Genomic DNA, 26,660 nt, shown 5'->3' on the forward strand with positions numbered 1-26,660 from the left:
GTGGAGGGCCTTCAAGGCTGTGGTTGGAGGTTTGGGCCCTTTCCCGAGAACAGTGGGAGTCACAGAAGGTTTTAAGCAAGCACACCTCCACCCGAGGCTTAGGTCTGGTGATGCGATAGGGTTGGATTGGGGGAAGGGAAAGCAGGAGACAGGAGAACAGAAGGGAGGCTGTCGAGGCTGTCAGGAGGCAGGGAGGGTGAGATGCTGTCTCAGCAGGGACAGTGGAGATGTCAGCAGCTGTCCCAGGTTGGACTTGCTGGTGCAAGAGTCTCTGTCATGACAGCAAGGTTCCTGGGGGCAGAGACTTAAACACACAGTTCCCTGCCTGCTAGTCAAGTATTCTCCTGACACTCCCAGGACTGTCCGGCATCCTTCCTGACATCTTCCCCTCAGGGAAGAATGAGAACCTTGGGGTTCTCCATTGTGCACCTAGTGTGTGCTTCTTATCCACCAAATGCATTGAGATCACTGTGCACATAGTGTGTGCTTCTTATCCACCAAATGCATTGAGATCACTGTGCATCTAATGTGTGCTTCTTGTGCACCTAATGTGTGCTTCTTATCCACCAAATGCGTTTAGATGACTGTACACCTAATATGTGCTAATAAATGCACCGAATGCATTTAGATGGTCCTTCTCCCTGAGTCAGGAAACAGGTGCAGCAGAATGTCCCAGTAGGCTCAGGGGACACAGAAGAAGGTTTCGGAGAATCCGACCGTGGGAAGCCCCACAATGTCTAGTTAGTTCATGTTGCCAAGCACTTGGTTCCATCCCATTTCCCCCTTTCCAATTGGCCGCCAGGAAGCTTGAGATTCAGATTTAGATATTAAATTCTATAAGATCTTCCATGGGGGTAGTTTTATTGTTGTTGTTGGTTTTTGTTTTGTTCTGTTTTTTTGTTTTTGTTTTTGTTTTATTTTGTTTTGCTGGGTTTTAAATTGGAGAGCCTGAGGGATACACTGATGGGGTCTTTGCCGCTGACGTTAGAGGGTGTATGGCTGCCTGAAGACCTAGAGGGTGAGGTCCAGGGTGGAGGGAAAGGGCTGGATTAGTGTTCAGTGTCTCTCTAAGTCTGTTCTGCCTTAGCTTTGAGGGTCCTCATGTCCTACTGGGCTCCAGCTGCTTTGGGTCGTCTAGGGAACCGAGTATAGGGGTTGCTAAGTCTGAAACCGTGCCTGTGAGTCCGATCAGCTTCCCACTGTGAGGAGGTGTTAGACACTGTTGTTTACTAACTGGGCAATCGTGGGTCTTGGGGGATATCCAGCCACAACCTGCATCCCACCCAGGATCTAGGGAGACTGTCTCTTCTGTTATGGAAGACAGTGTAAGAGAACAGTTTCTCTCCAAGATGCTGAACCTCCCAGGTCAGCCTTATCCCAGGCCCTGTGCTTTGCTCAGTACTGATAGTCAGGCTGAGGACCTGGGGGTTCTGGAAGGAAGACGGTGGTGCGGGTGGCCATGAGAGGCCCTAGAGTCGGGGACTGAGGTGTTCTGAGGATCCCCTTCCTGAGGCTGCTCTAGAGCAGGGCTCTCTCCAAGGTTAACAGACACAGGTTCAGAATAGTGGCTGCATTCAGATGTGGGGGCCTCAGGCAGATGAACACAGAGAATTGGCAAGACAGAGCCCTCAAACAGCCCTCACCTCTCAAGCCTGCATTGTCTGTCTGTTGCTGTTGCTTGATATTTCACATGGGTGAGAAGAGCTCTATGTCACCTCTGTCCTGAGCCAGGCAGCCGTGTCATGTGTGTCTTCGGCACAGTCCATGGGAAGCCCCTGTTTCACACGCTCAGCAGAAGGTATCCTGTACCTTCCATGACCACACCCAGAGAAGGCTGGGCAGGAAGAGGGTCTCGGGAGTGAGTGCAGGGTGACTCCCCATGCTCAGGGTGTGTGTGTGTCAGCAAAAACATTGCAGGGTGAACACCCGCGTGTGTGTGTGTGTGTGTGTGTGTGTGTGCGTGCACACGAGCGCACGTGTGTGCGCGTGAGCATGTGGCCGCCCCCACAGTGCCTCCGTCACAAGCATCCCCCAGCTGCTGGGAGAGCTCTTCTACACAATATGAAGATGACAGTTTGGCTCACCCACGCATGGAATCCTCACGAGGCCCACTCCCTACTGCCTGCTCAGCCCTCTTGTCCTCTCTCAGCCCAGGCCTCCGTCTCATCCTCTCTGCTGGCTGCTGCATTGTGCCTTCCCCTCCTCTTCCTCCTCCCCTCCCTTCCCTTCCTCAGAGATCGTTGTCTCTGATTCTAATCTCTGAAACATTTTTGAGGTCACCCCATTTGAATTTAGGCTAAAGTAGGAGCAAATGTGTGTGTGTGTGTGTGTGTGTGTGCGTGTGTGCGTGCGTGTGTGTGTGTGTGTGTGTGTGTGTGCGCGCGCGTGCATGCTCAAGTGAGTGTGTGAGTGAATGAGTGAGCTCAGGTGTACACATGTGGGGGTTGTGCACACAGAGAGGAGCCTTCCAGAGATCAGGTATGGACAAGAGTTGGGGGGATGGACCGGGGCATCTCAGGTGAGGCAGCTTTCACTCAATTACTCTTCAAGCGACAGGAGGGGGCGGTGGCTCACAACAGTTGGACAGGTTTATTGGGTATGTAGGAAAGCCTTCATTTCCCACCCACACTGGTGACAGGTGGAGCTGGCAGCCTTGCTGGAGCCAGGGTGGGTTGGGGGAAGGTCTACTGAGCGACGCCAGAAGTTAGTTGTGGGGGGGTGGGCAGCGGTGTCTCAGCAAGTAGCATCTGATTGATGCGTGGACCGTTGCGTGGGTCATCAAGATCAGCCCTGTGGGAGATCTGGGAAGGCTCCCTGGAAGAGGTGACCACCAGCAAAGCACTGCAAGTGGAATGGGAAGAAGGGTGTGGGGGTGAGGCTGACAAGGAGATCAGGGCAGCTCCAAGGCTGTCTCTTTTGTTTGAGTCACCTTCCCTAATAAGTCTAAGGTTGAGACATTTTGAGTCCACAGAACTGGCACTGGTCTGGTGCATTCTGAACTCCATGTGGAGAAGCTTCTAGGACTCCTGGGCTGTGTGTAGGACACATCATGATTCCATCACAGGATTGGGGCAGCCTCTCCAGGCAGAAGTGACCTGAGGAAAGGTCTTTGTCTGCAGAGTGTCTGTGAGCCTGAGGTGGTAGTTAAGCTGTTCAGGGCTTCCCAGAGTCCAGAGAACACAGCACACCTGCCTTCTCTTGGATTTGTGGCAGGAGATGCCCAGGCTGATGTGAGGTGTGGTAGAGAGAGCCCCATAGGATGTTTGGTTCTAGCCTTATTCAAGGTGACCCTTAGTATCCTCTGTCGTATCTTACTGGGGCTTTGGCCCCTGCAGTGGTGGTCCCCTCTTAGGTCCTTATCTATGAAGGAGGCTTTATAAAACCATTTTTTGATGTTAGTGACACCCAGTTTCTATGCAGGGCCAGACTGAGGCCCCTCACCCCTCCAGGTTTAATCTGACAGCCAAGCATCCACATTGGAAGGGAAGTTTCTGAAGTGGGACTGACACAGGTCATGGGGTCAGATGGCTAGGGTCTAGAAGGTGACAGCCACCTCGCCTGGTGCTGGCTCTGCAATAGGGACCCATCTCTGTTCCTTCCACTCCTGCCCTAGGCTATCCTTGCTAGGTCGCTGTGACAGATGGGGTATTGCTTTCTCTTACCTTGCTCACAGCGGAGACCGGGGCCTGGGGAACATCACAGCTGGATTTTGGTCCTTTCATTATTCTTCTAGGGAATGTGGGTGGCTGGGTGGCCCTGGCTTGGGACCTGGTCCTGCGTCTCTTCTACACAGTCCCTTACTCTCTCCTTTCTCCATAGGATGGTTGAGTACTCTCTGGACCTACAGAACATCAACCTGTCAGCCATCCGCACTGTGCGTGTCCTGAGGCCTCTCAAAGCCATCAACCGTGTACCCAGTGAGTTGATCCTCCCAGCCCACCCGTCACTGCCTGCCCATCTTGACCCATTTATTCACTCAGAGAAGACAGATCACTTCCTTCCTTGGCCAGAACCATGTTCACAGCACTAGACAGATGTCACTTTACTCCCTTGAACTCATGGGCCAGCATGTGGGACCCGCTGGGGGTGGGGGGTGGGGGTGGGAGGATAGGTCTTGATGCGTCTGAGTTCTCAGATAACTTGGACTTCAGCACTTGGGAAGTCCAACTGTTCTGGGGTCAAAGGTCATTTGGGGGTGTCCTCCACAGGCTGTCAGAGGGGGCTTGTATAAGAAGAGAACATGACTAGCCAAGAAAGAATGAGTTTAGTGCATCTTTGGGAAGCCAATCCAGTCAGGCTTAGAATTTGAATCTGTCACCTACTCACGCATAGGACTATTTACGGCTTTGCCGCAACCTGCCTTCCCACACATCCACGCACTTGTCTGTCTGTCCATTCACCTACCACCCACCCTTCTACTCACCTGTTCATGCATCCACACATCCCCACACACCTATCACCAGACTTCTTGGACCCGTCAGCAGGAGAATAATGACATAGGGACTTATTAATTTTATTTTAGCTTAGGTGACCTCCCAGCTAGCTCATCTAACTTAATTATCATTCTTGTCTGTGAACTGCTATGTGTCCCGCTGGCAAATCCTCCTTCCTAGATTCTTCACCCAGAGACCCTCTCTCAGACTGGACCTCCCACCTCCCCTTTCCTTCCCAGCTATTGGCTGTCAGCTCTTTATTAAACCAATCAGTGTGTGAGGAGGGTGTGTGTTTACTGGGGCAGGTGACGAACCATAAGAGTAACAATACCCAAATCCGGACAGTGCCCAGCTCTCTGCCGGTACAGAATTAAAAATTGAATAATAGGGGTTGGGGATTTAGCTCAGTGGTAGAGCGCTTGCCTAGCAAGCGCAAGGCCTGGGTTCGGTCCCCAGCTCTGAAAAAAAAGAAAAAAAAAAAGAAAAAAAAAAAAGAAAAGAAAAAAATTGAATAATACAAAGACGACCTTTGCGCAGCGCACCCCAACACCTACCTACCCACTCACCTGCTTATGGATCTATTGCTAATTCACTCACCTGTCTATGCATGTAATCTTGTGTCCATCTGCCCAACCATCTACCCACTTGTCCTTCCATTCATCTGTTCATCCTCCCATCCCCATCTATCCACCTGTCTGTCTATCTCATTTACCACCCCATCTACTCACACATTTACCTATCAATCCTCTCTCTCTCTCTCCATCCATCTACTCCTCTACCCATTTACCCATTCACCCCACTTTCCCACTTGTCCACCTAGTTATCCATCCACCTGTCCATCTCCCCACCTACCCACCCGGATACCTGTCTATGAGCCTCATACTCACCTTATACTGAGAGGCTGCCTTGAGTCCACAAGTTCTGGGGTCTGCTCTGCATTTCCCAGATCGTATTCCCTTGATATTTCAGCCTTACATTTAACCAGGGAGGGATCTGGGCTATTCTTATTTGGGGTGTGTGTGTGTGTGTGTGTAGAAACAGCTTCAAAGACATGGTTCCCTTCTCGAGGACACACTGCCAGAGAGCGGCAGATGTAGGATACATCCTTCACTGTCCTATGTTAGGAGCGGGAAGAGGGAGGGACATAGGCTTGGGACTTTTAGATCTATTTGGGAAGACTAGGAGATGTTCTTTCTTTTCTTTCTTTCATGTGCATGTGTGCTTAGCATGGGTGTATGTATGAGCATTTGCATGTGTGTGTGTGTGTTTGCATATATTCCCGTTTGCATGGAGGCCTGAGGTTGATGTCAAAAATCTTCCTTGAGGGTTGGGGATTTAGCTCAGTGGTAGAGCGCTTGCCTAGCAAGCACAAGGCCCTGGGTTCGGTCCCCAGCTCCGAAAAAAAGAAAAAAAACTTCCTTGATCACTTTCTACATCATTCTTTGAGGCACAGTTTCTGAACTGAACGCAGAGCTCAGTGATGCAGCTACGGTGGCTAGGCAGTTCGCTCTGTCTCTGCCTTCTGAGGGCTGGAGTTATGGGCAGGCCCCTAGGATGACCTGACCTTTACGTGGATCCTGGTGATTGGAACTCTGGTCCTCATGTTTGTAAGGCAAGCACTTTACCCACTGAGCCATTTCCTCAGCCTGACATACGGTGAATTTCAGCCATCCAGTGCCCAGTACTGTGGAATACCTCAAACATGTGCAAGGCCCACACGCTCAATAAACACACAGATTCATCTTCCCGTGCAGGACCACAGAGATGAAAAGGCAGAGAGAGCAGTGCTTTAGGTCCATGAAGTTCATGCTGCAGGGTTGGGGAGGGCGTCTGAACTGAGACCCTGGGACAGCCAGTGCTATGGAGAGACCGTGTCTCCAAAAAAAAAAAAAAAAGAAGTTGAGGAGGAGGAGTTTATCCTAAAGTTCTTTTCTGTGGAATATAGCTGCTTTCTGAAGGTATTTTGGATCCTGGGGGTTTGTGTTCTCAGCACTTACACAATGCTGAGTTCTAAAAGAGAGAGAGAGAGGGAGGGGGGGGGAGAGAGAGAGAGAGAGAGAGAGAGAGAGAGAGAGATGTGCCTGTCAGCTAAGAGGGGATCTGAGGATCCCCAGGGGGGCCATTAGTTGATAGAAGGTCCTGAGGCAAGGCTTGGAGCCTCCCTTGGCTATCTGTGCCCAGAGCTTCAATAATTGAATAACTGGAACTTGCAGAAACATAGGGATGCTAGGCTCAAGACTGACCCCTGCCCTTCGCCAGAGAACAGGCAAACTGGTACTTGGGACAGGGATCTGGGGAACCTGGAGAGGTAGAGTGGCCAGGTTCCATATATTTGTTCATGAGTGACAGATACCATGGCATGGCACACATGCATTTACACACACACACACACACACACACACACACACGCACGCACGCACGCACGCACGCACGCGCACACACACACACACACACACACGTACCGTGTTTCTCCTATGAATACATGTATCCACACACCTGTCCAGAAACCACCTAGCAGGAGAAAGACCCACATGTCTATCCAGTCCCTTTGGACCTACTCCCATTCGCTAACATCCCGTCCTATGGTTGTGTCATGCTTGTTGGATCCCAGTCCTGACAGAGACCATGATGGGAGATCCTATACAAATGCTCTTGTGGAGAATGCCCTGTCACATACCCCTTACCTCCAAAGTGACCAGGCCTCTAGCCTCCATACCAGGAACTCGACTGGAGATGAAGACAGCCACCCCTGCCACCCCCAGGGCAGAAACAGAAGCGCTGCAGGCTGGGCAGTAAGAGAGGGGCCCCTGCTCTGTGCATGAGTGCTGAGCCCCTCTCAGTGGCTCAGAGCTAATGACTCTCAGACCTGAGCTGGTTCAGAAGTCCCTTCTCCCTCTCTGCCCTGCCCGACCTTAGCCTCAAATACCAGAACAGCTTCAGTGACAGCTCACCCCCACACTCCTGACACAGCCATGTCTGAAACACTGTCCTGTTGACCACTCCAGTCACTCCAGACCTGACCCCACTTCCTCATCTTCATCTGGCCTCTGAAGCGGCCTGCATCTGAGATCCCCACTAGTCAGAGGCTGGTGACTTTTAGACTTTTGCTCCAACCATGCTCTACTCCCCTGGCCTTGGACTTAGAGATTCACCTGCTTCTGCTTCCCAAGTGCTGGGATCAAAGGCGTACCTCACCACCTCCCAGCTTAAACTTACCTTCTTCAGTAACTGAACCCCAAGAGTACAGGACAGTTAGAAAATGGAGATCCCTGAAGTCCATCAACTCAGCCCTTCATCCTGCAGGAGAAGGTCTGTCCCTGGTTGTCCTGTCTTTCACTGGGAGTCATCAGGTAATGAGTGATCTGACCGGGGAGGCCTGGGCTCTTTAGCTGTGTCTGCCCTGGGATATGTTCTGCAGTAGCCTGCAGCTCTCTGTTTGACCACTAGATGGCAAGCTAGAGAGCCAGCACTGGACTGTCAAATTATCATTGATTAATTGGGAAATCAAGAAGGTAGGGTTACCTGAACCTTAAAAAATGCAGTGTAGGATAGTCTTAACTTGATTATCTAATGAAGGGTCAGAGAGTGCAAGTCCTATTCTCCACTTTGTTGCCAAATGGACCTCAGTTTCCCTACTGACACAGAGCAGAAGAGAGTCTGAATTAGCTATATGGTTCTCAGCTTCGTATAGTAAAGGAAGGGGTCCCAGAGGACAGGGCTCTTGTTACAGAAATGTTCAAACAATGTCCATTCAGGCTAGCCATGCGGTTCGTTCTTACCTCCAGCCTTTGGTGGATAAGGGAGAAGAGACAGAGGAAGGGGAGAAGGTTGGGGAGAGAGGCAGGGTCTGAGCTCTGGTTCTTTACTGTTCAACCTCTTATTAGTTACAGCTCCTCTCTGGCCTTGGCATGGTGGGGCTGAATTATCTGCAAGGCTGCAAGGCCTGCCTCTGTCTATAGCCCCACCCCAAGTTACCACAGTGTTTCCCCGAGTTCCATTGGTTGAGTCCTTTCAAAGTAAAAGGACTCATTGCTTTCTCCTCCAGTTAGAAACTTGGGCAGTCACTAGAGAGCATGGAGCCAGTCCACGCTGCATCTAACCATTGCATTCCAAGCTTGGCTGTTGAAACAGTGTCTGCTTGGAGGACTCTGAGCAACCAAGCTGAGTTGTGCCTGGGCTTACAGTCACCGGCTCTGTCACAATCTATCTTCCCGCAAGTAACCCTGGGTTGGTCTGAGTTGCCTATAGAGAATAGAGAAGATGTTTCAGGATACCCATGGGTGGGGTGGGGGCAATGCTCCATTGCAGCAGGGAGCTCTGAGCTACAGGGCCTCTCTACTGCGCTGTCAACCCAAGGTTCTAGTTCAGCTCACTTGTTCTGAGATCCCAGCAAACCCCACCCCTTTTGTCTGTGAATCCTCCAACTAGAAAGTGGAGCTAATATTACTGATCTCTGTCCTGTCACGTGGCTGTAGTGGCGTGGTGTGCATGAAGAACTTCTTGCAGAATGTCAGGTGTGAGCAATAAAGGGCAGGCTCTGGGTTGAAGATGTGGGGACTTGGGGACATCTTTGTAGAGGCTGGTTTCAGAAGAGTCCATCAAGGATTCAGAGGGCTCAAGGTATGGGCGGATGTTCCCGCAGGCAGAGTATCCTACTGATACATCCTAGAGCTGGAGTGGCAGGGCAGGGGATGCATGTTGTGGGGGACGAGGACTCACCTCTCATCCATCACTCCCCGTACCTGACTGCTTGTGTTATTACCCATCATCCACCTCCATGGGCATCATATCATGTTGGCCACATGATAGAATAGAGATTGCTACAGTGAATTCTGGTCCCTTGTTGGAGGATCTGAAGAGAAAGGACCATGGTGGGAGTGGGTAGCTCACATCTGGGGTTTACTGAAAAATGCCTGGAGTTCACCAAGCACTTTGACCAACTCTGCCACAGTCTCACAGCGCTAGGTCACTTCCTCTCCTAACAAACCATGGGATGTTAGGATTACGTGACATCCTCTTTATAGTTGGAAATTGGGGTGCTGAGCTCTCTGCTGAGTGAGGTGAGGGACAGTGGCAGGTTCAGGGATGGTACCCACCCCAGTACCCAGGTCTGCTTTGGCCCTTCCTATCCAGATAGGAACCCAGCTGGATCACTTCAGACCAGCTGTCTTGAGAAGGGACAGGAAGACCCAGGGGTCTTTCCTGGAAGGACCTAGGGAGTTTTATTTGGAACAGGGTCTAGGAGAAAGAGAAACTGTAGGGCAGAGCTGACATGGACGTTTTGTTTTCTCCTCTGGGAGTATGTGGTTTGAGTCACAAGGGATGCTTTCAGTGGACTGCACCCTGGCACATCTGGAGTTCCAGGGTTGCCGATCCTTGGTCTCCACCACCAGGATTGTCTCCTCCTGGGCATGAATAGGTCCTACAGCCTGCAGGAGGGAGGGAGAAAGGAGAGAGAGGGAGAGAGAGAGAGAGAGAGAGAGAGAGAGAGAGAGAGAGAGAGAATGAATGAATGAATGAATGAATGAATATGGGAGAGATGAAGCAGGGACCCTACTGTCAAGATCTGCTGTCTTCTCTGAAGTGCAGGGTGGAGAACATCTGACCAGATGTCTGCTGGGAACCCAAAGGGACTGTGGGACATGCCAGGGGGTGGGGCCAGGGCAGTCAGGTCAAATACCGAGTCCTGTTCTAGGAATCTGGAAGATTGCTGGACAGGACACAGTGGGTAGGAGTAAGACTGTGTATTGACCTCTTGATTGGTCTTCATCTGAAGTAGTATTGCTTGGGTCTTCTACACCAGAGCCAAGTATGAGTCAAAGCAAAGATTCATCTATAGCTCCTCACCATCAGCTGATACCTGACCTGCAGGTGGTGGGACAGGGTCCACGGGCCAGGGCTAAAGCACTGCAAATGCTTTGAGGAGATCTCACAGAGGAGGGTGACAGCACCTTGGGAGAATGTGCGTTTCTTGGGACACTGTAGGTTAGAGTATCCTCAGGGTGTGGGCACACACTACTCAGGTAGGGGGACTCAGGGCCTCCTGTGGGATGAAGAAGACAGGGTGCTCTGGGACTCGGTGTCTGTCTTCAACCTACAGGCCCCTTCCAGGCTGGGCGGGTGCCAGCATTTGTGACCCTGGCAGTCCGACCGTCTGCTGCCTGGCCCGGCCTCCCTGGCCCCTGTTGTGCCTCTGATTAGTTGGCTTGGCAACAACAGGGCAGCAGACGGCTTCTCCTTGCGCTCAGCACTTTCTTGTCCTGGCTGTTCTGTGCCCTCCACCAACCTGGCCGGATCAGAGAGCATGCAGCCTTGGGGGCCAGACCACAGCCGTGACACGCCTCTTTCTCTGCTGTCCCTCCCTCCCCGGCAAGTGGGTTGTGCCCCGGCTGAGGCTGGCACATGTCCCACGATTTCTGCTTGAGTTGGCCTGGCAGAGTGGCCGAGCTAATCTGAGTTGACAGCTCCTGTCTGCAGAGCACCTTGGGTCTGGGGAAGAAACACCCTACTAGGAAGTGAATCTCCATCTCTCCATTTCCATGGTTACCACGGGACCGCTCAGAATCTCTTGCTGCCGAGGGTCTGCTCTGGGATCTCCATCTCTTAGGGTTGGGATGGAGCTGTTGCATTTATTTCCCTGCCTGGCATTTGCCATGACAGTACCAGTTTTGATGCCTTCTAGACCCGTCCCCCAGTCGCTACTCACGCCATACTCCTAGGTCAGATTCTTCTCTCCTGAACCCCACACTCTTAGCCCCAATGAAGTAACTCTACAAGGATGGACAGTCAGGGACCCCAAACTCCACATGTCTAGATGGATCTCTGTCTCCACTGATGGCTGCTCTGTGACCCCCAACCTTCAAGCTATCCCTGATGATTTCCTTCCTCCCATGTCTATGCCTCATCTCTTTTTTTTTTTTTTTTTTTGGTTCTTTTTTTTTTTTTCGGAGCTGGGGACCGAACCCAGGGCCTTGCGCTTCCTAGGTAAGCGCTCTACCACTGAGCTAAATCCCCAGCCCCTATGCCTCATCTCTTGATCCCTCCTTCCCAGGATGGCCAGGGTCTTCCCTGTGTCCCCACACCACTCTGTGTCCTCTGAACCTGGCACCACTGTCCTTTAGCTTACCCCAATGGCAGGTGTGGACAGGCAAGGCACACAGGGACAGGTGGATCAGATGCCCAAGTGACAAAATACTGAAGGGCCACGAAGTAGGCCTAAAGTGGCTGGGGCAACCTCAACCCTGAGGTTCAGGATGGGGAGCCCACTCTTCCTCCCTCCCACCCCAGCCATTATACAGCCACCACTGCCTTCCTGGTCTCAGAGCCTACGAGCCTGTCCTCTGTATGCTATGGGCTCATGTGATGGGACTCGCCGGGCATTTGCACAGGATCCCATGAGTGGTTTCCCAGTGGCCTCTTCTGCCCTGGCCTGCTCTGTTCTCTATGTCTGGCTGTCCCTGCTGCCTGAAGCTCGGTACTGTGGACTTGAGTCTTTACCTCCTTTGCTCAGTGTAGTCTTGCTTTTCCGGTTTCCTGACCCCGGCTGGCTGGCAGCTCCCCCTTTCCTGGTTTGCCCACCTCCATAAGTTAGTGACATACAGACAAACAGACAGATCTACAGACTCATCAGGTTTATCTGTTCTCATGTGTTCTTCATGGTGCAGGGAAATTTGTGTGTTTTTTTCCAATTTCATTTTATTATTTTAATTAATTAGTTGACTTTAGAGACAGTGTTTTCCTCTCCAGCTCAGGCTGGCCTCGAACTTTAGGTAATCCTTCTCCCTCATCCACCCTAAGTGGGGGAATTACAAATATTCGTCACCACGTCTGGCCTTATCTGGTTTGGTTTTCAAAGCTGATGAGTCCCTGGGACCTGGAGCACTGTATGGTGGTGACAAGCTTCTTGTTTAGCAGTGGCGGAGGGGAAGGCCTATTCACCTGTCAATCTCTCTTTAAATTTTTATTTGTTTCTTTTGTTTGTATGGGTGTTTTGCCTGTATATATGTCTGTGCTTCATGTGTGTGTCAGATGCCTATAAAGGCCAGAAGTGGGTATCAGATCCCACTGAACTGGAGTTACAGATGAGTGTGAGCTGCTGTGTGGGTGCTAGGAATCAAACCCAGTCTTCTGGAAGAGCAGCCCTGGTGAGGCATCTCTCTAGGCCCCAGCCATCAGCCTTTCATTCTGTAATCTGTTGTGTCCTGAGGGGCTGTTGCTCTGGGCAGGCCCCGGGTAGGACTGGGGAACATGGGCCTTGCATGCTGACTTGCTGGTTTAGAAGCTGGGTTCAGGGTAGTGGTGCCCTGAACCTACAGAGTCCTTCAGGGTCATAGGTACTGTGACTGAGGGAGAGTGGGCTCAAGTCAGGCACCGGCCCATTTCCAGAGACCAGAAGAGGAGACCCCAGAACAGGAGAACCGAAGGAGCAAGATGCCCTTCTGAGTGTGTGCTGGCCAGGAGGGAAGCAGCAAGCTGGGTCTGCAGAAGATACAGCGACATGGACCAGGACTGCTCTGGGAGTGGACCTGGGGCTGTCTTGATAGGATATAGACTGTGGGCCAAGTTGAGGAGGAGGAAGAAGAGGAAGAGGAGGAGGGGGAGGAGGGGGAAGAGGAGGAGGAGAGTGTGTATGTGTGGCATGGACCAGGACTGCTCTGGGAGTGGACCTGGGGCTGTCTTGATAGGATATAGACTGTGGGCCAAGTTGAGGAGGAGGAAGAAGAGGAAGAGGAGGAGGGGGAGGAGGGGGAAGAGGAGGAGGAGAGTGTGTATGTGTGGCATGGACCAGGACTGCTCTGGGAGTGGACCTGGGGCTGTCTTGATAGGATATAGACTGTGGGCCAAGTTGAGGAGTAGGAGGAAGAGGAGGAGAGGAGTAGGGGGAGGAGGAGGAGAGTGTGTGTGTGTGGCATGGACCAGGACTGCTCTGGAAGAAGACCTGGGGTTATCCCGATAGAATATAGACTGTGGGCTGAGTAGAGGAGGAGTGGGAGGAGGAGGAGGAGGATGTATGTGTGTGGTGTATATACTTAGTGCAATGGGAACTACCTGCCTATACACGAGGCTACTGTGGCCCTGGGAGGGGTAGGTCTTGTTACCCAGCTGGGACTAGAACCTAGACCTCTTCATCTGGTCTGTGCTGGCTGCCATCAGGGATGGGTCTAAGGCAGATATCCTGTGTCCTTCTTGGCTGGGGGTGGGGTGGGAATCAGGCCCTTAGCTAGACTCTTGGGGCCACTGACGTCATGGGCTATGTGGCTCCTGACCCAGAGAAGGAGGCTGTGTTAGAGGATGAGCACTGTTGACCAGGTGTGGTGAGAACCCGGAAGGCTGCTTGGAGGAGGAGATGGAGCTCGTAGAAAGAGAAGTCTGAAGGTGGCTCCTTCTCCCATGCATGTACCCTTCTCTCCGTCCCTCTCTCCCGTCTTCTTACCCAAGGCCTCCCCTTCTCTGTCTCCATTTCTGCTGCTCTGACCATGCCTCTGCTCTTTGCCTCTTCCTACCTCCTCGTCCTCACGTGCTTAGCGCCAGGGTACTGGAGGAAGAGTGTCAACATCTTACCTGTCTTGGCTACTTTACTAGATCAAGTATGTGAAAGAAGGCTTAGCGAGGCACTTTGGGGCATTGCCTGACTCCTAATCCCATGGTCCCAATTCCCTGGGCAGCCATGGATGAATTCAATTTGTGCTAATTTCCTAGTTCCCTAATTACACCTTGGCTCTGTGGCCCCGGGACTCCCCAGACCCAAGAGAGGAACCCTGAGAGATGAGCTGGGCCCCTGGGCGGAAAGAAACAGAGGGAGAGGGCTGCTGTTCAGGGAAAGGAGCTGCAGCTCAGAATTTCAATATCCTGGAGAACAAGGGAAGTGTAATTAATTGAGCAACAAAGGCCACCCTTGGGAGCAGCCAGGAGCAGCCAGGCTCTAGTTAGTGAGCCTTGCGCGCAGAGAGGAGCCCGCGGCTTCCTCAAGGTAGTCTGGTCCAGTGCCTGGTCTCCATCCACTGCCTCTGTGTAGACTCTAGGATGGCACTTTTCAGAGCTCAGAGCCACTCAAGGACTGTGGCTGCTTTGAGATATGCTGCTGGGGACAGTGACACAGGCCTCTGAGTACATCCATCCTCCCTGAGCTCCCCTACCCATCTCATTGGAATTCTCTACAGCAACCCAAGGCCTGGCATGGCAGCTATGCATGCTCTCAGGCTATCTTCCCCTCAGCCCCTCTAAGATTCTTTGTATCCCGTACGGCCCAGCTCTACCTCCTCCTCCCCACAAATGTGTACTTTGCAGTAGTCCTTTTGCTCTGGTCCAGTCTCTGGACCCTGCTGCTGGGCCGTGAGCTCTGAGCGGGAATTCTGTCAGCATGGTGCTGGCAATCTACCGCTAGATGAATGAATGCACATGTGTGAATGTGAATGAATGATGGCAGTCCCTGGAAGGCTTGCCGTTGGCTCATTTTGGAGATCGCATGGGGACATATTTGGTGTCCTTGCCTCCCCTAGCAAACACCCCTTGTTCCCGTGCTGGGGCGGGGGTAGATGTAAAGCAAGGAGGTGCAGAGCCCTGGCCCTGGATGTTCTCAGTTGGATGATGCAGCTTGCCAGGGAGTCCCGTCACTTTTCCTGAGAGGACGCTGACCTAGTTTTGTGGGGAGGGAAGATGGGGGTGGACATTAATTATTGATTGGAAATCACTCCACACCGAGTTTGTGATGCAAATCCATGATAATTATCCTCATTAATAACCACCTCGGCATCACGCTGGGATCAATCAAAATCCAACAGGACCAACTCTCCTACCTGTCATCATCATTCCCCCTGCCCCTCTCCAATCTTCCCCTCTTTCCCAGTCTTGTACATGAGCAGTCAGTCATCCAGCAAACATCGACGAAGCTTATCTTCTAGGTTAGGCCCTGCTGGCTTCTGGGACCATTGAGGTGACTCAGACATAGACCCTGTTCCCCGGGAGCTCACAGCCCAGTAGGTAGGACAGGAAAGTATACAGACAGATGGGTGTTTATTGGGGTTAGATGTTGATGCAAATGGAACCTCTTAGGGTTGCACAACATACAAACTGTAACTGTCCAAGGCAGCCTAGGCTAGGAGAGACTGAGATTGCCTGGAGCGGAGGATCGGATGCTCTGATGAGAGAAGGTTGGGAAGGCTCCACAGAATGAGATTCCACCAGACTGAGGCAGGTGATAGGCGGTTGTTAGGGTGAAGAAGCCGCATAGGTAAAAGGATTGGCCTTGCAAAGAGGGGTAGACTCAGTATCAGGCGACAGTTTAAATTTACATCCTTCTGCTACCCAGCTGGGGGACACTGAGGAAATAACTCCTGTTGGCTCTTCGAACCACCTGTATAAAACAGATAACATTGCCAACCGCAAGGGGTTCCTATGGAAGCTGAAGGAGAACCTATTTGTGCACATCTCCAGGAGAGCACTCAGCACCTCAAAGGGTGCTCCCTAAGTGTGTGCTCCTTCACCCATGATCTTATGGAAGCGCGGCAGGGCCCAGAGCCATTTTCCTGGCTTTGTGGGCATAGGGGCTGACATGGAGGCTTCCAGAAGGAGTAGGAGACTCCTTCTCTCCTCCGGCTACCCATCAGCCTCTTGGCCTGTTCGTCTTGCTTCTCTGATGCCACCTCCTCGGCCCTTCCTCTCCCAGGCATGCGGATCCTGGTGAACCTGCTGCTCGACACGCTGCCCATGCTGGGGAACGTGCTCCTGCTCTGTTTCTTCGTCTTCTTCATCTTCGGCATCATTGGCGTGCAGCTCTGGGCAGGCCTGCTACGGAACCGCTGCTTCCTGGAAGAGAACTTCACCATGTGAGTCCCCCCACCCCATCTTAATCTGGCTTTTTATTGCTTTGATAAAACACTGGGACCAGAAGCACCTTGGGAAGGAAAGGGTTTATTTCACCTTACAGTTTGCAGTTCATCGTCTAGGGAAGTCAGGACTGGAACTCAAGCAGGGCAGGAACATGGCAGCAGGAACCAAAGCAGAGGCCATGGAAGGGTGCTGCTTACCAGCTTGTTCCTCATGGCTTGCTTAGCCTGCTTTCTTATAGAACCCAGGACCACCACAGTGAGCTGGCACCTTCCACAGTGAGCTGGGCCAACCCAAGGGAAGCATTTTCTCAATTAAGATTCCCTCATCTCAGAAGACCCTACCTCTGTCAATATAAAAACCCGGCCAGAGCTTCCCACTTCTACCCCACCTCCAACCCACTCTGTTCCTGCTGACTCTGACCTGCCTCTTGCTAACTCATTTGCTAACTGAGAACTGGGCCAACAAAGTAGGAGCAGCCAATTTGGGAAGGCTGGATATGAGGAGAGAGGAAGGTTTGGACATTGGAAGCAGAGAAAGTTCTAGAACCCAAGGAGGGGTGTGTGGGAGTGCCATAATGGGACCAGCTCACATCCTGCTGTTGGGTCTAGAGTGGGAGCCAGGCGCCCCTCCAGGCAGAATGTCAAGAGCTGCTTAAAAGATGGGTTTAGTTTCTCAAAATGATGCCTTTAGAATCCTTTCTTCCCAAGTGGGGACGGCAGCCTAGGGCACATGCACACACTGTGTGTTTGGAGGTAAGGGCACATCAGTTTCCACAAGCTGCTCCTGTGTGCTGGGCCCCACAGAGGCTGAAACGGAAGAGTGATCGTGTCTGTTTTAACCTGGCAGATGCATTCAGGACCTGCCCTTTGTAGAGCGAGGGCGCCTATGGCTAGGATCACCAAGGCTGTGTCTCTTCTCAATGCGGTGGTGTAGGGGTACTGTATGAGCTGGGATGAGTCTCCCTTTTCTGGATTTGGAACGTTAGAGACAGTGCGGTGTAACAGGAAGTGGAGGTTGGGTAGGGGCTGGTCTACCTCCCCATCGCTATACCGTGGGGAGCACTGGGTATCTGAGTAGGCCAGAGAAGGGGCACCTTGTTGGATGAGGGCCCCGTGGATCGTGAGAGAGTGGCTTTTACACTTGTGTGAGTGTTCGGCAGAGGGCAGTCCTGAGTTGTCAGGGGCAGGAGGAGGGGAAGTCCTTCAGAGAGCAGCATGTGTGTGAACTCTTGGTGTTGGGGCTCACCTCCATCTGTGCCCCCTCTGTCCCATGTGGGTCTGTGGCTGGTTCTGGCTCTCATGTCACCTTCTGCAGGAGGATTGCTGCCTCTTCTCCAAGCAGCGACCACACTATGACCTCGATGGTCAATCTTTTCCTGCAATGATCCCATTTATCGGCTTGAGAATTTGAGGTCACTAGAGAAATGACATACTTGTCTTTCGGGGACCCTAGGTTGTGAGTTCTCCCCTAGACTAGGAAAGATTGGTCCTCACTCTTCTCTCAAGACCTACAACAGTGCCTGTTCACTATGAATGAATGAATGAATGAATGAATGAATGAAAATGAATGAATGAAAATGAATGAATGAATGAATGAATGAATGAACGAGAGCATGAATGACTGAGCAGTAATCCCGCACAGAGGCAGGTAGGGGAGAAGCCTAGTTCTCTTTGGCTCTACAGCAGGAGAATTTATGTGCTGTTTCCTGCTTGGCTGCTCCCTTGTCTCATCTGAGCTCTGAGAGGTGGCTCCAGCCCTTCCTTGGCTGCTATGAGGACAGATAGGTGGACAGCGCTGTGGACATGCCTGGGCCCCACTTTGGGCCAGTGTGTAGCTGGCCCGCCTGGTAGAGGAATTCCAAATTCGAGAGGAGCCAGAGAGTTTTAGAGGCAAGACATAGCTGGCAAGGCCGGGTGGCTCTCTGAAAGCTCTAAGTCTCGTGTTCTCAGGGACAGGGGCCTTGACCTACAGGCCCCACTTGGTCATAGGATGACTATACTTCAGGGAGAAGAAAGAGGCTGGTAAATTCCTGGCTTAGGCAGAGAACAAGGCCAAGATTATCCCAGGTCTGCAACCCCATAGAGGGAGGGTGGGTCAGACCTCAACTCTAAAGACCGAGCTCAGAGCAGGCCTCAGAGTAGCTGGTAAGGAAGGCTAACAAAACGTAGGCCTTTCCCGGGGCTCAGACAGATGGGCTCTGACCAGACCTCAGCCCAGCTAGGCCTGGCCTTAGACAGGAGAGACAGGCACCCAGTGGGGGAATTCCCCTCGTCCTCTTGGCTTCTTTTCCCACCAGCTTGTTGTGTGTGAGGCTTCAGATTACACCTCCAGCCCTTGGCCAGCTGCTCTGTGAACAAGCTCCTGAGCCATGCCGAACTAGGTAGAGCAAGACCCTTCCTAGACGGAATACAGCAGTGCATGCTGGGCCTCCAGGGGCCCCAGACAGGGAACAAGGCCTAGAGAGGGAGGACTTACCCAGGGAGCATAGCAAGGCTTCTTTCTGCCTCTAGGGGTCTCAGAGCATGGATATCATAGCAAACATTTGCTGCCACTTCCAAGGGCAGGTTCTACACTGTCTCTTGGTCTTGACCCTAGGAGGATAAGGGAGCTAAATGTTTATTTGGATTTAGGGTGCTGGGTTGAGAAGAAAGGACTTCTGGGACATTTATGGATGCAACTTTGACCTGATCCTGAAAGGTCAAGAATGATATTTGCTGGTTAATGGATGGGAATGAGGGGGGGGGGGCTGAGGTAAGAGTTAATTCGTGACAGAGCCTCCCGATGCTGCCATGCAGGTGGGGGCTGTGGCAATGGAGTCTGGACTTGAAGGTCAAATTCTGCTTCTGCCACTTGCTAGCCTCACGACTTCAGCGACTTTGTGCCTCAGTTTCCCTACTACAGAGGTGATTTGAGAATGACTCAAATCAGAACATGTAGAACCTTAGGTCTGTGCCTGACCCTAGGGAGCGCTGAGCCATGGCGTGGCACCATGTGCGTTCCACCAGTCTGGGATGCTCTGGTGGGAGGGAGCGCCCCTGTTCATTCATTGGGAAGGCACTGAAATGGCACCTGGAACCATGGGAGTGTGTGAACTCACTGCTGTGTGTCGCCACAGCTGATGTACGACAGCCCTTAATAAATGCACCCTAAATGACAGGGTTGGGGAGTCTGGTCCTGGAGAGAGACAGCTGGTATTCACAGGGTGGCTTGTGCATGCTGAGTCTTGAGCGCTGCAGGACAAATTCATTACCTTCCCAACATCCTGCGGGAGAAGCATAGTATCTTTACTTGTTAGTTTGGGTGAATGTGTATGTGTGCCAGGGTATTCATGTGTGCATCGGTGCCAGAGGCCAATGTTTGGGGGCTCTGTCTTAATCGATCCCCACTTTATTTATTTTATTTATCTATTTATTTATTTACTTATTTATTTTTGAGATAAGGGTCAGTCACTGAGACCGGAACTGACCAATTTGGCTAGACTGGCTGGCCAGCAGGCTCCAGGAACCCTCATGTCTCTGGCTTCCCAGTGCCGGAGTTATAGGCCCATATCACCATGACCAGTTTTTATGTGGGTGCTGGGGATCTGAACTCGGGTCCTAATGCAAGGCAAGCACTTGACTAATTAAGGCCTGGCAGTAACACAGCAGGAAGGGTTGAGTGTGCGCAAGTGTGGAAACTGGACTGGGCTACCCTTGTTATTGGCTGGTCATCCGAACTGGTGTCTGGGTGTGAGCTAGCCTCTAACACAGCTGCCCTGGGGTTTCTGAGTTCACAGAGAGGGGCCCGTAGAAGAGCACGAGAGCAAAGGCTGGCAGGAGGCTCTCCAGTTATGGCTGGTAGTCATCAATCACCCTCAGTGCTAGTTGCACAGACCCCTGAGTCCCAGGTCTCCTGGGTCTCTCCATCCTTCCCCTGTGGGGCTGGGAGACCACCTCCCATCTGGGTTGATGCCCACAGTGAGCTGGAAACCTCCAAGTATATGGTGTGACTTTAAGATGTCCGTAGATTTGCAGAAGTGATGAAGTATGAAAAAGAACAGCTTGAAACCAAAACTTTGCCATACCTGTATCCACCAGAGATCTCAAGTCCAGAACGTATAAAGAAGGACTATAAACTGACAAGAAAGCCAAAGATGATTTAATTAAAAACTGGTCCAACAGACCTCACTAGAGACCTCTCAAGGGGCTACAGCAGTGGCACACGAGTATTTGAAAAGGCTCATCTTTCAGGTCTTAAGGGAGCCGTAACGGAAATGGCAGCGAGACACCGTGGTGCCCCGCCAGGATAGTTAAAATGAGAAGGGCCAGCAATTGCCCTTCTCACACAGAGCAGGCGACGAGCAGGCGACGTTCCGTTCCGCTGTGTTCCGGGAGGTCCCAGTGGATCTTCAGGGTGGTTTCAGGATCCATTGTGGGAGGCTGGACAAACCCAATGCTAAACACACCCTCAGCTTGTCAGGTGTACCCTGGGGCTTTGCTCAAAAGAAAGGCTGGCTGGATCGGGCTGAGAGTGTAGCCCAGCTGGCAGAGCGGTATCTTGGCATGCTTGAGGACCCCGGATTCAGTCTTCCACACTGCAAAGAGAAAAAAAAAATCAGAGCCATTGAGCTTTAGCTGTGAGTGGTGTCTCACACCTGCAATTCCTGTGTTCAGGGTGCTTTGGCAGGGAGAGCGTTAGAGGTCACCTTGGGTTGAACAAACAAATACCATCCCCCACACAGAGGAAAGAAGGGTGGTTTGTACCCACTCAAGCACGCAGGCAAGAATGCTTCTGAGTCATAAGGACCCCATACCTAGAAATGACCCAAATTGACAGTTGGATAAGTAATAGCAGTGTGCTGGCTCATAGGTGGGAGTCCTAAGGAGTGGCTGTTTAATTCTGCTAATGGTGTTTTGAGACTGAAAAACTTGGCCCCCAGTCCTGTTCAGGTTTTAACTTTTTTTTAAGCATTGCTATTGAACGAATCTCAGAGCCCGGAGTCAGAAAAAAATTCTCTTGTTTCTGGCTTCGTCTTTCTGTCTGGTCTATTCCATCACAAAGACTTTTGCGTGCGGTATGTGATGGACCAATTGACATCAAGTTTGATTTATTTAATGGGTGTTCGTTCAGTCTTCCCACAACCATGTGTGGCACAGTCCAGCTTTTCTGCCGGGGATCAAAGTGATGTCTTTATTGGAAGCAGGTGGTCCCCAGCCTTTGCGAGGTTGGTTGTAACATTTTGACTGTTAAAGGATGTTGATGAATTGCCTTCCACAGGGGTGGTGCAGTTTACGCCCCCACCAACCATGCCGGTGTCTGTTTATACCCGTTGTTCTTCCCACACTGTGTTACAAAACCTTGAGGTGGCCATTCAGATGAGAGGCAGTGTTAGTGTTACTTACATTTGCTATTTCTTTTGTTGTTGTTGTTGCTTTTGCTTTTTGTTTTATGAGACAGGGTTTTCCTGTGTATCCTTGGCTATCCTCTGCCTCTTAAGCACTGAGATTAAAGGTGTGCACATGTGCCACCACCACCCCCTAAATTTGTTTGCTTTTTCTTTCTTTTTTTCAAATTTTAGTGAATTAAGTTAATTTTTTTTGACACATCATTTCCAGACAGGTGTACTGGCATGTACTTATAACCCCAACACTCAAGAGGTAGAAGCCATAGGCTCTAGAGTTTAAGGTCATTGTTAGTATAGAAAGTTCGAGGATAGCATGGGCTACATGAGACCTGTCTCAAGCAACCAGCCAACCAAGCAAACAAATAAGAGACATCTTGTTATTCAGTCCAGGCTGACCAGGAACTCAATCCTTAGCCTAGGCTAGCCCCAAATTCACAATCCTCCTGCTTCAGACTCCTGAGTGCTGGCTTCTGTGTTTGCCTTAAGACACAGGTCCGTCTCTATGTGTTGTGGTCCCTACTAAGGGTTCTAGTCCTATAAAACACCACACTAGGCTCCTTACTATAGTCTCAGAGTCCTCTGTCGTAGGGTTAGTTCCTGATCATTGTCTTAATTTTAAACCCTGCCCGAATGATCCCTCTCTGATCCGTTTGGGTTCCATAGATAAAACCACAATGGGGATTTCATTTGTTATTATGTGGTGGACACAGCAGAGCTTATGAGCAAATGTCACCGAGGAGGTAATCCATATCCAGAGAGGGAAGAGATTTCAGCCCAGGGCCACACATTCCCTTACCTGCTGGACCAGCAAAATCCAGTGGCTACTGATTGAGCACTCGCTCTGACTTGTCTAAACTGTGTGGCCTGGTCCAGCCAGGAAGCTGAGTAGTGTCTGTCCCACAGTGTAGCTCAGGGAGCCCTGGCTTAGCTCTGTGGAAGGGAGGATCCTCCAGGGAAGGTTCTTCAGATGAGGGGACCATGAAAAGGCATCACAACAGACCTGTTAGGACTTTTGTGATCATACCAGAAATGAGAAATGGTGTCTCCCATGTGTTCTGGACCTGGAGGCAGTGATATGGCCTTGGGCTAATCCTGCCACAGCGTGGCCATGCTGGTAGTGACCCTCCCCCGCTGCTCTTTGACCTGCTCTTTTCTGTGTCAGACAAGGGGATGTGGCCCTGCCCCCTTATTACCAACCAGAGGAGGATGACGAGATGCCCTTTATCTGCTCCCTGACTGGGGACAATGGCATCATGGGCTGCCACGAGATCCCCCCACTGAAGGAGCAGGGCCGGGAATGCTGCCTGTCCAAAGATGATGTGTATGACTTCGGGGCGGGGCGCCAGGACCTCAACGCCAGCGGTCTGTGCGTCAACTGGAACCGCTACTACAACGTCTGCCGCACGGGCAACGCCAACCCTCACAAGGGCGCCATCAACTTTGACAACATTGGCTATGCCTGGATTGTGATTTTCCAGGTGAGAACATTCAGGCCCAGGACTGGTCGGGTGGCATGGCCGCGGGTGGCATGGCCAGCAACCTCACTCAGCAGGTAAAGCCTTGAGCTGGACTTTGTCACCCACCTCCTGAGATCTGTCCAGCATGCTGTTGGTATAGGGCTTTACCCTGTTCACTTTGCAGGCAGAAAGCCCAAGGTTGAAAGGAAGGAAACATGCTTGCTGGCCAAGGAGTAAGTGGTGGCTAAATAACAAATCAAGATTTCATTTCACTGGGTCTCACCTCAAAGGCTCGCTCCTTATAGATGCCCAGGTGGGCTAAGCCATAGCAAGGAGTAGTCCTCACAGGGGGACTCACAGCCAAAGCAAGGTCCCACCATGGTAAGACAGGTCGTTCCTAGAGGGATGACACTGAGGCCAGGCTTGGGTGGAAGGACATAGGAAACACTCTCATGCTCTGACCACCATACCACCTTGGGCAGACTCTGTCCCTACTCCAACTTTGTACTCTAGAGGGGACTTGGCAGGGTTTGTTCAGAAAACTGGGCCTGTAGGACACTGGGGGTCTTGCTTGGCCTGCTTGCCTCAGTCTTCTCCTCCTCATTCTGGGCATATTCTTCATACTGGGCGTCCTGTACTAGCAGACTCCTTACCTTGGGTGCCTGACAATAAGCCAGACGCTGTGAGCAGGGGAGCCAGCCCTGGTGTAGGGGAGGTTTTGCTGTCCTCAGAAGGAAGAAGGGGAAGGAAGGAGGCTCCCGCTCTGCTCTGGGGAGGGCTATATGAGAGATTCAGAGCTGAACCCATGTGCAACCATTTTGGGTCTCTTGGTTGATCAGTCCAGAGGGTGAAGGCTTCCCAGAGGGTGGAGGCTGCTCAGTGCTTTGCCACAAGCAAAGATGAGGCAGGCCTGGGGAGGCCCCAGCGCCTAGCCTGTCTTTCCCCAGATGGCTCTTAGTCTCTGGATGGCATTGTGGGGGACAGGAAGGGAATGGTCAGCTGACCCACAGCTTGGCTGGGGTTTTGTCACCAGTGTTAATGAGCTGGAGGTGTGATGTGGGCCAATGATATCAGTATCTCTTGGATCCTTGGTTTCCTTACCCATGCTGCCCCCTACCCCAGCCCTTGTCTTAAATCCTGGTGCACAGGAGGGACGGTGTCTTAGCCTCTGCCCCTGTCCTCATGCCCACTGCAGGTGATCACTCTGGAAGGCTGGGTGGAGATCATGTACTATGTGATGGACGCACATTCTTTCTACAACTTCATCTACTTCATTCTGCTCATCATAGTGAGTATCAGGGCAAGTCCAGGACCATGGACCTTACGCTGGGTGGGGGTGGGGAGAGGGGAGGGATGGGCAGTCCCCCAGGGAGCCCTCAGGGCTAGGGGAGCCTGGCAGGACAGGAGGAAGAGGCAATCCATCCTGAGAAAGGGATATTTTTAAATGCAGTCAAGCAGCCCCAGCCGGTGATTGAAGGGGCTTATCAGGGCTGTGGCTGGGAGCATGTATCATATCTCCCCGTCTTCACGTCTCATCTCCAGCCTTTAACATCTACCCTGCTGATCCTGCTTGTCTCTCTCTGCCTAATTCCCTAGGAGCATGGCCTTAGCTGGGGGTATAGTTCCAGAATGGAGCTTCTCAGGGGTTCCATCTGGTCCCCATTTTTCCTGGGGTAGACAAGATGCTCTAACTGGCTGCCTGGGACTTCTCCCTGGATATGACATAGGGTAGGAGGTTGGCCTTGGTAGTGGCCTAGTGGAGCTCTGGGCAAGTCTTTGAACTCTGGGTTTTCTGCAGCTCTGTGTGTGACCAGGTGACGGAGGCAGGGGGCTCTCTGCCACTGTAGGCCAGCATGTCCTGTCCTTCTTTCCGGTGTCCACTCTGTCCTGCATACTGGTAGCTTTCTGCCACAGTACAGTCCACAGAGGTCAGGTTTCTGGGAGAGCTGTGTTCAATCCCCAACATGAAGGCTGGGTTCTCTAGTTTCCTGGTGGTGGGCCAAGGCAAGCTTGCTTTCCCATGAGCAACACCCTGACGAAGGAGTCAGAACAGACTGGCCACTCACCTGCGTCATGCCCGCTGGAATATAGCTCCACGACTTCATGGGGAGTCTAGGGCCTTGGACTTGAGAGAAACCAGATGAAAGAGAGAAGGACTCTTCATTAAGTTAGTTTCGACAGAACATTCAGGAAAGATGGACTGAGTTCTTGTGGGAAAGAAGATCTGAGAGGTCACAATGACATACAGAAGCTTAGGTATTATGATAGAAAGAAGCCATAGGGGCTGAAGGGCCCTTTGGAGGAGGACAAGTGTGTGGGTGACTTCCTGGAGGAAGACGGAAGACTCAGTCCTCTCCCACAGGAAACCATTTAGTAGTCCTTGAGGCAGGCTCCTCAGAGTCCACGAGATGGGTCACGTGGCAGCGACCAGTTTCTACGTGATAAGGAAGGCTGGCTGGGACACAGCCAGGAGCCTGCTTACCCCTGCTCTCCAGTAAGTGGTCAGCAAATGTGCCCTGATGTTACTGGGGATACTCGGTTCTCAAGTGCCCCTGTCTCAAGTCAGAGGATGCCATCAGCAGGCTGGTAGGGGTCTCCAGTCTTCACACACAGCTCCCAGTCTCTGGTTAGAAAAGTCCTAGGCCCATTTTGCTCTTGCCTCCCACTTTACAGATGGGGAACAGAGTTCCAGAGAGGATGAGGCCTGCCTGGGTCACCTGGGGGCAACCACTGTTGAAGGCTGGGTAGGAGCCTTACAGGGTTGAGCCTACAGAGGCCAGGGTCTCTCTGGTTTCGGTGTCCCTAATCAGCCCAGGGAAGAACAGTTTTCTGGGAAATGCTATGGCCGAGAGGACTGCTGGTTGTCTTTTTGTCTAAGAAGCAGCCTATTTCCCAGAGTCCTCTGGGCCAGGAAGAAGCCCTGTCCCCTTTAGCTCTTCAGTTGTATGTAATGGGAAGAGGGCAGCCATCTGCATGTACCTGTTGGTGAAAGCTGGAGGCCACACCTTTCCTGCCGGGCCAGAGGTACTCCTTTGGGTTAGTGAGTCCAAGGGAGACAACTGGCCCTGGAATAGTTAGATACGGGGGGGACCTGGCTCCACCTCCCCTTCCAAGCACACGGCCCAAGTCTAGGCCGGTGGGTAGGGCTCAGGACCTTTATGACTGGAGGGAAGTGGCTGTCCCTCTTGGCTTCAGCATCTCCCTCCACCCTACATGGGTTGGTAGTGAGGCTGGATCTCGGTCCTGATGGGGCCTGGACTTGGATAAAGTCCCAGTTGGACTTGGGAAGTCACCTCTGCTGTGCCTTCCCCTGCAAGGACTCAGTGATCTTTTCCTGTCCCATCTGTGTATCTGTGTCTGCGTTTCTGTCTCTCTGGGCCCCTCCATCTTCCCTGTACCTCTGTCTGTCTAATCCTACTCCCGACTACGCGTCTCTCATGTCTCCCAATTCTGTCTCTCTTTCTGTCTCCCCTCCCCTCCCCTTCTCTTCTCTTTCCTTTCTTATCCCCTCTCCTTCCCCTTCCCTTTCCCCCTCCTTCCCTGCTTTCTTTATGTTTT

At 51.9% G+C, this 26,660-nt stretch overlaps 1 protein-coding gene and 1 long non-coding RNA gene across 6 annotated transcripts in view; one reads left to right on the top strand and one right to left on the bottom strand.

The window, feature by feature from the left end:
* Positions 1 to 26,660, top strand: part of Cacna1i (calcium voltage-gated channel subunit alpha1 I) — a 111,405-nt gene that overhangs the window by 44,306 nt on the left and 40,439 nt on the right. For all 5 annotated transcript variants that reach the window (NM_020084.4, XM_063264170.1, XM_063264168.1 and 2 more), the window contains exons 5-8: positions 3,820 to 3,917; positions 16,099 to 16,258; positions 22,808 to 23,123; positions 24,298 to 24,390. In NM_020084.4, the coding sequence (NP_064469.4) occupies positions 3,820 to 3,917; positions 16,099 to 16,258; positions 22,808 to 23,123; positions 24,298 to 24,390 (667 nt within the window). The remainder of the gene's footprint in view (positions 1 to 3,819; positions 3,918 to 16,098; positions 16,259 to 22,807; positions 23,124 to 24,297; positions 24,391 to 26,660) is intronic.
* Positions 20,378 to 25,317, bottom strand: LOC134479941 (uncharacterized). Its single transcript, XR_010053888.1, has 2 exons — positions 25,169 to 25,317; positions 20,378 to 20,835 (listed from the first exon to the last, which is right to left on the bottom strand). It is a non-coding gene; the product is annotated as an uncharacterized LOC134479941 (long non-coding RNA).

Source organism: Rattus norvegicus, chromosome 7 (genome assembly GCF_036323735.1).
Source record: "Rattus norvegicus strain BN/NHsdMcwi chromosome 7, GRCr8, whole genome shotgun sequence".
NCBI classification, from domain to species: domain Eukaryota; kingdom Metazoa; phylum Chordata; class Mammalia; order Rodentia; family Muridae; genus Rattus; species Rattus norvegicus.